Source organism: Dreissena polymorpha, chromosome 6 (assembly GCF_020536995.1).
Source record: "Dreissena polymorpha isolate Duluth1 chromosome 6, UMN_Dpol_1.0, whole genome shotgun sequence".
Classification (NCBI taxonomy): domain Eukaryota; kingdom Metazoa; phylum Mollusca; class Bivalvia; order Myida; family Dreissenidae; genus Dreissena; species Dreissena polymorpha.
The window spans coordinates 39,486,884-39,499,172 of NC_068360.1; the positions used below are offsets into that span (position 1 = coordinate 39,486,884).

The 12,289-nt window shown below is 35.8% G+C and overlaps 1 protein-coding gene across 3 annotated transcripts; it reads right to left on the bottom strand.

The window, feature by feature from the left end:
• Positions 1 to 1,926: 1,926 nt before the first annotated feature.
• Positions 1,927 to 11,127, bottom strand: LOC127836476 (uncharacterized). 3 transcript variants are annotated; one of them, XM_052363128.1, is made up of 6 exons: positions 10,019 to 11,127; positions 8,039 to 8,119; positions 7,550 to 7,832; positions 5,872 to 6,102; positions 5,500 to 5,599; positions 1,927 to 4,545 (listed from the first exon to the last, which is right to left on the bottom strand). In XM_052363128.1, the coding sequence occupies exons 1-6, from the start codon at positions 10,899 to 10,901 to the stop codon at positions 4,540 to 4,542; spliced, it is 1,584 nt and encodes a 527-aa protein (XP_052219088.1). In that variant the 5' UTR covers positions 10,902 to 11,127; the 3' UTR covers positions 1,927 to 4,539. The 3 variants fall into 3 exon arrangements, with proteins under 3 accessions (XP_052219088.1, XP_052219087.1, XP_052219089.1); XM_052363127.1 differs by having other exon boundaries at positions 1,927 to 5,599; XM_052363129.1 differs by lacking the exon at positions 8,039 to 8,119 and having other exon boundaries at positions 1,927 to 5,599.
• Between the last annotated feature and the right edge of the window lie 1,162 nt (positions 11,128 to 12,289).

A 12,289-nucleotide genomic window follows, 5' to 3' on the forward strand; every position in this document is an offset into this window, starting at 1 on the left:
AAAAAACACATGCTAAATAAGTTTAAGAAAACGATTTGCTTCTCTGTGCTTTGTAACGTCAACAGTCATACACTAGAATCGAGTTATGCCTTACGTTTTAGCTTACATTGAATACACTTAATGTATTATTAACATGTTCCGTAAATAAATGACGCGTGGAAGATTTAACAGGAATTTCAGGCATAGAATTACTGAAACGCACTGTTTATATAGGTTTGCGCTTGACAAATATATGGGCTGTGGTCTGTGAAAAAAGGGTTAAATGCATGTGCGTAAAGTGTCGTCCCAGATAAGCACGTTCAGTCCGTACAGGCTAAACAGGGACGACACTTACCGCTTTTTTAATATTTTATATTTAAAGAAAGTTTTTTCTTAACAAAAATCCAGTTTAGGCGGAAAGTGTTGTCCCTGATTCGCTTGTGCGGACTACACAGGCTAATCTGGGACAACACTTTACGCATATGCATTAAACTCCTTTTTCACAGAGAACGGCCCATGTATATTTTTAATGTGCCACGTCGCCTTAATGTTTCTACAATGTTTAATGAGACGGGCCCCTATGGTTGCGTGAAACAAACATATTATATCAGAAGATTGCTATCAATATACTCGAAAACAAACCATGTGTTGAAATAGTGCTGCATATAGTTTTCTTGCAATTAGTTTATGCACTTTCATGTTTAAGATTATAAGGCCATAGCCTTCAGAAGGAGTATTTCACTTAATATAAACAAAGGAAGTCACCCGAAGTACATTCAATAAACGTCGTTCGGCGGATATATATATCCTTGTTTCGTATATATCGTAAATTTATAAAAATAATAACATCCTCTGAAGACTAAAATATGTCAATATTTAAGATATATACCGGGACACGTTCTATTGCATCCACATCGCAGAAATAAAACAAACAGAAAATGTTGTAAGACATATACAATTATTCTGTAGTGTTTATACATGCATTTATTATACAGTTGTTGCTAGGGCTGTCACGATACGCCGTGAGCGTACCGCGGTATATCGTGGTACGGCAACACTGTATCGCGGTACGTACCGCGATATTTTACAGAATATGTATCTGTAAAGAAAACAGTTTACAAACTTTATTTAACTCAATAATCAGAAAACACTGGTATCATAGTATGACTAGAAACTGTAAAAGAAACTGTAATAAACTTGATAGAAGTAGTCATTGTTATTGTTATTCGCGTCTTTTTCTAAAATGTCCGCCATGTTGTTTACAATAGCTGTGACTACGACCTGTGTAAATCGAACGCTTCAAGGGCATGTTTAAAATGCGGAGTCAGCAGGCCCAGTATTGAAAATCCGTAGCGTTCTGACTCTTCCTCGACTAATTCATAATCTTAAGATAACATGATTTGGAAGTGCCATGCTTTGAACGATCGATATTCTAAAGAAAGAAAATAAGAAATAGAGTAAACATCTTTTGGATATTTATGAACTTATTTGCAAAGGAAATCTAACCCAAATTCCAAAAAAGGTACGGACCCATACATCGCCGTATTTTAAACGTGGAAGTTAAACATCTACCAGTGGAAGCGCTTGCTTGACCTGGATATTAACGGATTATTTATTTAGCCCTTTTGAATCGCTTCTACAGTTTTCAAAACGATATCTGTATCAAAATAATTATGTAATGTATTTATATATGTGCAAATTTAATAATATTAAAAAAAACCGGTGCGGCAACGCCGTACCGCAGTGCGATTTTTTTCACGACATGCACCGCGATATACCGGTATACCGGTGAATCGTGACAGCCCTAGTTGTTGCCAATCGTTCTATTGCGGTATTTAAAATTCGTATTGATTGTACCAAATGTATCTCTTAATAATAATAAGTATTATAAATATACAATATAGGTTGAATCGTTTAATACATTGATCGAATAACTAACGTTATTAAATATACTTCTACTAATAATAAAACAATGATACAACTATCTGACGGTGAGCTATTTAAACAATACATTCAATGCAATATACAATTAATACATAGAAACACAATACACGCACTATAACAACATTATTTGGACAAATATGTATTCACTTATATCAATTAATATTATAAATGCAAAGATATTTAATCTATGTAAGTAATGCATCGACTGACAGATGCAATGCAATTGATTGAGAATTTAACATTAAAGATACAGTGCCCGGGAAAAGGGGGTGTGATTTGAGTGTAAGTCAAATGTATCAGCTAAGCTTGTTCCGTTGGTTTTTATGATTTTTTTCGTTTAAAGAATTATATTCTTAGCGAGAATCAAGTTAAGGCTGAAAGTGTAATCGCTGGTCAGCCTGTGATATACAATCTACCAAAACCAAAAATTATTTACTGGTTGTATTAAATATCGTTCACATTTCGGATTAAGAGTGCTATCCGACCCATCGCTGCTTGTCCGAGATCGTTTGCAATCAGATGGTAATTGAACTATAGCTAACCCGTTGAAAAACTTCCAGGAATATATAAGTAGGTAAAGCAGGTAAGCACCCTGAATAAACATAGACAGCCAAGCGTATATATGTGTAAAGTATCGTGGATAAACGTAAACATGAACATGTGATTAAGGACCTTGGATGAACATAGCCAGTCCGGAATATATATGTTGGTAAGGACATTTGATAAACATAGCCAGCAATGTCTATATATGTTGATAAGCACTATATATTTACAGCAAACCAGGCCTGTACAAGTATATTTTATATTTCTTAAACTTATTTAGCATGTGTTTTTTTTTTCACTATTTACGATTCACTTTTAGTTAGTGAAAAACAGTGTCTTTATGCTGCCAAATATTTGCTCATATTATCATTATAATTATTGTCTTAACTCTAGTTATATCAATTTATTACATAATATTTTACCTTTACTGTGTTTTAATAGTGAAGCCGGTATTGTTGTATTGCTTAAGTTCCTTACAGCATTATTTTTTATAATACACATTTTAAGATCATTAATCCTTGAATTAATGCTGCATAATTTTATCAATACCTTTCTTTTTTTTACATTTTATGTACATATATATGTTTTGTACAACGCCATTGAATATATTTATATAAATAGGCGTTTCATCAAATTAGCAAGTTTCAAGTTAGTTATATTTGTCTGACATGTATTGTTTGTATAATTATGAATAATTCATTCATACACTCAGACAGACAGATACACCAACAGGACAGACATACAGATGGAAAGACCCCATAGTGATTCAACAATACCCTCCGTTATTTTGTTACAGGGGCAAACTAATCCACTTATATAGTGTATTAATAATCATGGTGTTATAGAAAGTCTAAGTAAGTAAGACTTTTAACTTTGGTAGTTTTCAAATCATAAGGGAAAATCTATGCAGGTTTTTATGTTATCAGTTGAAAGGTAATGACATACGCGTGCGAACAAGTTTGTGTCTACAAAGATAAAGCATCTCTTGTGTGGTTCTGTAATGGCATGTCATCGCCAATAAAGATATACTCTTTCTGGTAATTCATTTATATTAACAAAAGTAATATTTTCACTCTAAAGAGTATATTACATACAGAAAACTTTACACGCAGTAGTTTTTGTAGAATATTTCCATAACAAAACTCATTTATGTAGCAAACCTATATGCAGCAGTTTAAGAGTATGTGAACAGTGTAAAGGTTTGTGTCTACAGACAGCCGACAAACGGACAAAGGTCAATTTTGTTTTCCAGTATACAAGCTCTTACCTCGTTACTGGGTGAAACAAAATAAAGGTAAAATGCTAACACAATGGGTGTAAGAATTATCCAAATATTGCCTCTTTTCTCCACTGTTTAAGTGTGCATAACAGTACGGTTGTTCATGGTGTTATTTTTATAATGTTAAGCGTCGAAGTATTCCCCCGTGGTTAAGAATGCGGTAAATTGGAGAAATCGTATCAATGAAAAATGTATAAACATGTTCTTTATAATCGAGGCTCTTTAAGTATTGATCGATCAAGAGATTTAAAAGGTCACCGATAACATCTGCATAACCACATTTAACATAACAGTACTGATAAGGCTTAGATTAACTCTCTGTTTAAAAAGAAAAACTCTCAATCTGGTGTACTATAAAGACGTTTATTGATAAAATGTTGTGGCATGATTTGTTACCACTTGCGGCTGATAATCAACACACCCCTGCGAAGAACTTTTGCATTAAAACATTTATGTCAGCTGATACAAATGTAAGAGATAGTGATGAGATTGTTTACTTCCCCATGGGTGAGCAAGATCTTCCTGACACTATGACTTTAAAATAACAACGAATATGCTGTACAACACACAGCACATGTCTGCAATAAACGAATATCCAACAAGTTATATGTGTACATTTGTTAGTGCTTATTATTGAATATAATGTCAAACATAACAGAGCATAGCTAAAGCATTTAAAACAATATTGAAAAAACATTTGAATGAATACACAAGAATTTGAAGGGTTGTTATAACATGCAAGTACAAAACTTTAACATCCGCAGTACATCGTTCCTATCGCGATATCACGATAGCTACATCTACAAAATACGAATTAAATTAATAAAAATGGCTTTTGAACTAATATGCAGTAGAAACATGAGTTAAATATATACAACAAGATTGTTCAGCTGATTTCTATATTAGAAATAATAGTTGTCATGTTATAAAATTTTAGTATGTAACCAATAAACTTTTTTGATTGACGATATCCACAACTTCCAATAACAGTATGAAATGCCACATACCATGTATGTGAATTTATATCATAGTAGCCGGAATTTGTATATCAAATAGTAAACTTTATATGAAAAGAAAGGTCATTCCTTTTAAATGTATAACATAAATTACATGCGCTTGCAATAAACAATTAATGGAGGTTTATAAGAATTTTTCTCCTGGTATTGTTTCTGGAGTTTCATTTTTTTCTATATTTCCGCAAAATACAAATACATATAAAACATAAGATAAAATATTCTAAAACAAGAATTTAGAGGTAATATTTAAGTTTTATTTTAATTATAATATCATACTTGTTTTGATTTTATTTACATAATTGACTATATACACGTTTTAAAGTGAGGTATTGGTTCAAACTTAGTGTAATGGGTGTGGGAGTGGGGCCCCCATATGGTAAATCTAGTCCATGGCGAATCATTTCCATTTTATTGGAGACGCATACCAATATAGTCATAAAGGAAAAGCCTAAACAAAACACTGACAATATTTTACAAACAGAACAAAACAAGCGATACTACAAAATATTAATGAAATGAATGTCACAATAAATATACTAATTCACATACATTTCATAGTACAAAATGTTAACTAAAGGAAAACAGTTTAACAAATCACCAGATTCGATTAAAGGAAGACCATGAGAACGGACTTACTTTCACTTGACGGTCTTGGTAAATGCAAGTGTGGTCAGGGGACAATAAAAAGGTTAAAGAGGAGCTTGGCACAAACAAGCCTCAAGTTCTGAGGGTACTTACAGTCTCGATGTGTTTGGGGCAATCCTCGCCCGTGGCGTCCACGGGGATGTCTTCATACTTGTCAAAGTTGATACCAGTGTTGCTGCTGCCAAACAGCTCCCTGTAACATCACAGCAACAGAGCATTTAGGTCTCAATCTGGGAACACTGGATTAAACCCGGTTCTCTCAGTTCTATACATAATGAATGGCAGAACAGGATGATACTTATAGCACAAGATTAAACTCCCGTTTTCTCAGAAATAGACAAATAGCTGCATGTGAGAAACCACTCTTAAATCCTTTGATTAGATGGCAATGAGGATTATCCATTGGGATGTAATACCGTTGATGCAGTCTGTGGATAAAATAAATGTCTACGAAGGACAACTCACTCTTCAATCCTAGGGTTAGCTGGCAGTGGAGCCGCCCAGTTCTCCTTTGTGGTCTCTGTACCGCTGTAGCGGTCATTGTCTGACCGGTTGTCCCAGCGAGAGTTCACGTCGTAGTTCTGCCCGGACTGGTAGTGCCGTGTCGGCCTCTGGTCTCCTTCGCTCACCAGGCCTTCCCAACGGCCACCCGCCTGAGGGGGCGGGGCGATGAAGTTGGGCGAAGGCTGGTCAAACCTGAATACCGGACACATAACGACTTTGGGGTCATTTTAGCTGAACGAAAAATATTGAGGATATCATTATGGCATAGAATGAATTGGAGATTTTGATGGCATTCTTATAGTCATGTACAGAAATTGAAATGGACTTAATGATACTCATTAAAACTTTGGAAATTTATCATAAATTAAGATCAAAGTAATCATGTACACTTCAACATTAAACATTTACATGAATATGTTTGTATGAGTAAATAAGTTGAGATTCTCGAAAAACATAACATACATCAACATTTTGGTAAATCCCATTAATGGAAAATAAAAAACTGTTACTGCACATTTTGCTTAAAAACTCTGTTGCCCGCTGAATATGACTGTGTAAAAAAAAAGTAAATTAAACTAGAGCTTTGTCACAGACGTGACGAATACCCCCACATGCCGCATTGACACAGAATATTTTGCACGTTGTCTTCACAAAAAACAGCGGACACCATGCTCAATGTTTAAAATGCACTAAGAGACCCTGTGACCTAGTTTTTGACCCAGCATGGCCCATGTTTGAACTTGACCTACACATCATCTTGATACAACTTCTGACCAAGTGAGGTGAAGATCGGATGAAACTACTTGAATAAGAGAGCGGACACCATGCTCAATGTTTAAAATGCACTTAGTGACCCCGTGACCTAGTTTTTGACCTGCCATAACCGATTTTCGAACTTGGCTTAGACATCATCTAGATACAACTTCTGACCAAGTTTGGTGAAGCTCAGATGAAAACTACTTGAATTAAAGAGAGGACACCATGCTCAATGTTTAAAACGCACTAAGTGACCAAGTGACCTAGTTTTTGACCCGGCATGACACCATATTCGAACTTGACCTAGACATCATCTAGATACAATATCTGACCAAGTTTGGTGAAGATCGAATGAAAACACCTTGTATTAGAAAGTGGACACTTAATTTAATACAGACGGACCGACAGACAGACCTACAGAAAAGTTCACTTTTATATACCCCCTAAACTTCGTTTGTGGGGGTATAATTAAGATTTTTTGAGTGCTTCATTTCCTCAGTTCTTTTAAAATAAATATGTCATAATTATAAGTGATAAATGTGTTTCTTAAAACACATTTATACCAGTATAAACAAGGCTATTGTCAAGCAATATGGTCCCCTACCGGCTCCACCATTGTCAGAAATTCCATTTTCAGATTATTTTTTGGGGGGTTGCCATAGCAACCACAATATTTGACGTAGGAACGAAATGAAATGACGAGCAAAATGTCCATATTGCCATCTATCCATGTTGCAAGTTTCATGAAAAAATATTAAGAACTTTTAAAGTTATCGCAGGATCCAGAAAAGTGTGACAGACAGACTCACAGAGCGCAAACCTAAGTCCCTTCCGGTGAAACCGGTAGGAGACAATAATACAACTTCCAGTAAATCATACACACCTAGGTGGCCCTTGATTAAATCCCCCTCGCTTCCCATAATTATTGTATCCACCCCTGCCCCCGCGATCGTTGTACCCCCCTCTGCCACCAGCATTCTGAAAGCCACCTCCATCATTGCGCCTCTCAAATCCTGCACCACCATTACCACCGCTGTTGTATGCGCCACGATTCTGATAACCACCGCGGTCGTTCCCACCGCCGCGATTTTGAAACCCACCACGGTAATTCCCGCCACTGTAACCACCACGGCCCTGGTAACCTCCACGATCACTGAAACCACCTCCTGAAATAAGATAACAATGAATTGTATTAAATCCAGTCTTCAGATATTTCTATTTTTCACTTTAAAACTGAGACCGCTGTAGAGTTGATCTTATAACACTACAAAGTCTTCGAAGTGGAGTATTTTCATTCAGATAATGAAATAAAACGGGATCACAATTTTCATTTTTTTGTCAAAATGTATTCATTTTAACGAGATGATCACACCTTGGTAGTTGTTGTAGCTTCCGCCACCACCACCGCGGTAACCTCCACCACCCTGGTTGTAATTATTGTAACCTCCACCCTCTGAAAAGCAATGCAACGTTACCAACAAATAATTTCCTTTGACCCGAGCTCCCGGGTTTTGACGCTTGAAAATTACAGAAGACCCCTTTTTGACTCTTGAGAAAATTACGTCATGCGTCACATTTGACCCGGGGGAATATACCGACTTGCGTCAACGAGATCAAAAGTTGTTAAGACTAAGCGATAATTGGCTCGGGGCGGAGTATCTCATTTAGTACACGCTAATCGTTAACGCCCGTTTCCAATCATCGAAGCACAAGTCCACCCAGTAGGCGGAGTTTGGTTAATTAGGAAATCTAGTATTGACCAATTAAAACACTGCTGGTTCGATGACGCGTGTATTAACTTCCCATTATTTATCATAGCGTTTGTTATCAGCTGTTTGCGGAAAAGACGTGTATTAAACCCACCAAGTTGCAATAATCCAACTCCCAGCTATTGACCCTATGAGCTGTACCAGGGACCTATACAAACAGTACGTATGTACTCATAAAAGCTCAGAGCATTTAAGAAGAACTATAAACCCACCAAAACAGAATGGACTCATCCGCGTCAGTTTTAATAATATTCAATATAAGATAATAACATCAATATCCACAGAACACCGTAAAGCATATTTTGAGATATTTCCAGAGTATGTCAGAATGTATTTCCAAAGCTGAATGCACCCATCACTGTTTAACATTATGATTGTTCAGTTCAAAGACGCGCGAAAGTTATGCTGGCATATGTATACTGTCTACAACGTCAAATTACACGCTTTGCATGAAAGTTGCTAAAAATAACTATAGAACCGATATAACTGACCTTGTGGCAAAGTGACAATTTTTGCATGAGCTAATTGATTACAAAATACATGTAGGCGTTATAATTGACCGTTTGAGAAGGCATAGAAAACGGCGTGTTTGTCTCACGTCTTCAGTGAAGATGGCACGTGAAATAATTAAAGGGCGTCGGAATTTTTGATGGGATTAAATACGGAGGCACCTCTATCGGCGAGTAGAAATAATTTCCTTTTATAGTTTACCGATTTATATAGGCTATTGTGTTTAGGTACCACCCGTATGTTGTTGTTTTTTGTGATAGCCAGCGGAAATGTTTGTTTTTTCACATTTTGTATTTCATTCTTAATTTAATAGCCACGCGAAACGGTCAAACAAAGTTATTGGATAAAGTGTAATTGTGCAAAGTGTAATTGTGCTTGTGCGTTCGGAAAATGTCGCAGAGAAATCTTTTCGAATTCGGTATCGGTAGTAAGTCAAAAAAGAAAAGAAAATTTAGGAGTGAATGGCTGAAGGAGTATGAGTGGCTGCAAGTTCAGCAGAGTGAGAATGAAGATAAGACACTAATGTTCTGTACATGGTGCAGGGACAACAAAAAGAAAAACCCATTCGGCACTACCGGTAGTAATCAAATCTTCAAAAAAGTGCAATTGATCGCCATGCTAACAGCAATCCTGAGCACCTGGATGACATATTACTCTTTGAGATGTTGTTTAGAACATATGACATATTACTCTGCTGTATACATGAAGTTAATGTTGTATTAGAATACATGTTTTGTATTTATTAATCATTTAAATATTGTGTTTAAATGCATAGTGTTGTAGTGACAGTAAAATGTAAGAAATAAATGTTAACATACATGTATCTTTTAATTTGTTGCTTTTTATATATTATATCTCAGTAATTTGCTTAAATTGCAAAAAATCATTGACTCTCCTGCGTTATTATTAGGACTCTTAGAAGTTTGATTTTGACTCTTGAAAATATGACCCCAAGAGTCCTTGACTCTTGAGATTTGAGGTCTAAGGAAAGCCCTGTGTAACATACAAAACATGCAAATATGACTCTTTAACAAGAAAGCATAAATCCTCATTGAACTGATAATAATACAAACTTGTATTAATATTTTGTCGCTCGTCATTCAATATCACAACTGCAGGTCCTTTACTAATAAGCGATGCTGTTTCTTTGGCAAACTCTAAAGACAGCTGCATCTTGAAATGCTTCTTCCTCTGCTCACGGTCATGATTTTCAATCTCTTTAAGTTTCTGTTCAATATATTTTGCGAAAATAAATGCCTGCTGTGGAGTTCCATTATTGATCACACCCAGACATAATGGCAGTATTTCAGATATTATCTTAAGTGTATTTTCAGACGAAATCTTTCTTTCCCCTAAGCGCTCTGATTCGGTCGCAAGTATGGTGTTAGCTTCGTAAGTTATCCTTGACTTTGCAGTCTCGAAGAGTTTGATAGTTTCCTCCTTAATAATATCAATAGTTTTCTGAAATTGTGTTACCTTGCCCTCAAGAGTATCAACTGTTTTGGTGCAGTCTTCAATTTTAAGCCGTTCTTTGTCGCCTACTTTTACAAGAGAATCGTGTAATTCTTTTAAGTTCTCTTTCATTTTGTCAGAAATCTTTGCAATCTCTTCAACGCTTTTACACGTCCTGTGAATAAATGCGCATGTACTGCAGCATAAAAATGAATGGTCCTTGCAGAAGAATTTCAATTTCTTCTTATGTTCTTCGCATTTGTCAATGTCTTTCATGTCCACAACCACGGGTACATCAGTTACGTCTGCTGCAAATATGAACGAATGGTTCCCAGCTTTGAAACGACTATGTCCTCTCTTGCAATCATCACACAAAAATTCAACACACTCAGTACAAAACTGTGTCGCATCTTTAGTTGTGTTATCCTTCTTACACGGATCACACGATCTCAGCGTTGCACATCCGACATCAATGTCGCTGCTGTTCTCTCCACCAGTTGCCATTGTCAACAGGATTGTTTGTACTTTCGATTTTAAAACATCAACACAATAATTTAACTATCCAACAGTACACAATATGATTATTTAAGAATATTAAAACTATGCATGTAGTCCAATAAGAATTATAATACAAATCGTTATATTAAATAGCAATCATGTATATTTTAAATAATGAAAATCACCGTTGTAATAACTAGTAATGTAACATATGGGTATTCCCAAAACCTTATCGAAAGTATATTTTGTATTTGCGCATGCGTTGCATTTTACATCTAACGGACGACAGGTGACTATTATCTCGATTAATGTGTCCTATAGGCTAGACAGCACCTGAATTTTAAAGAACGAGATTCTTTATCGCACTTAATTAATACTACTTTCCGATACAAGTGACTGTTTTCTGTAAATCTTTTGATAGCCCCTGTGGTATGCATAAAATAAAGCATAACGGCCAATGATATTTAACAAATTCTCACCAAAAATGGAGTTAATCTAGTTTTATTGTTGTGGTAATGTTCACACTTTCGGCATGAACTCACGTAAAAATGAAGTAAATCGCAGACTTGATGTTTAAATAAAATAATCCATCTATGTGTTAAAACAAGGTCAAATTCCGGGACGATTAAATTGAACAAACGCATTGTTAAAACATAGATAATTATTTACAAAATAACTTGTTTAAAACAATGTTAACAAGAAAACCGACGGAGGCGGGTGATGCTCCCGAAAGGTTTTTTGTCACAATATTGCACTATATATTCAGATAAAAGGAAACGTCTTGAGGGCACAGTGGTTGGGGGGACAAGATTTTTTATAGAAAATTTCAAAGGGCCATAATTCTGTGAAAAATCATCCGACCAGAACCCGCTGATAACATGCACATCTCCTCTTGGTAGTGAAGCTTCCCATTAAGTTTAATTGAATTCATGTCATTAGTTGCTTAGAAATAGCCCGGACAAGAATTGCACTTTATGTACAGTTAATGGAAAATTTCAAAAATTAAAAAGGGCCATAACTCTGTGAAAAATCATCCGACCAGAATCCGCTGATAATATACACATCTCCTCTTGGTAGTGAAGCTTCCCATAAAGTTTCATTGAATTCCGGTCATTAGTTGCTGAGAAATAGCCCGGACAAAAATTGTGCACAGACGGACACACGGACGGATAGACGAAGCGGCGACTATATGCTCCCCACAAAATAATTTTGGGGGGAGCACAAAAATGTATTATGCTTAAACCAACCATTACACTTCAAAGTGCATTAAACATTATGTAACGGTTGTTGTATCGACGACACTGGTAGGTTTTCATTGCCGTTTCAAAATGGATCTAGTTATTATACGATAAAATGTTAAGCCGGATTAATTTCGATGACATATAAATCGTTGC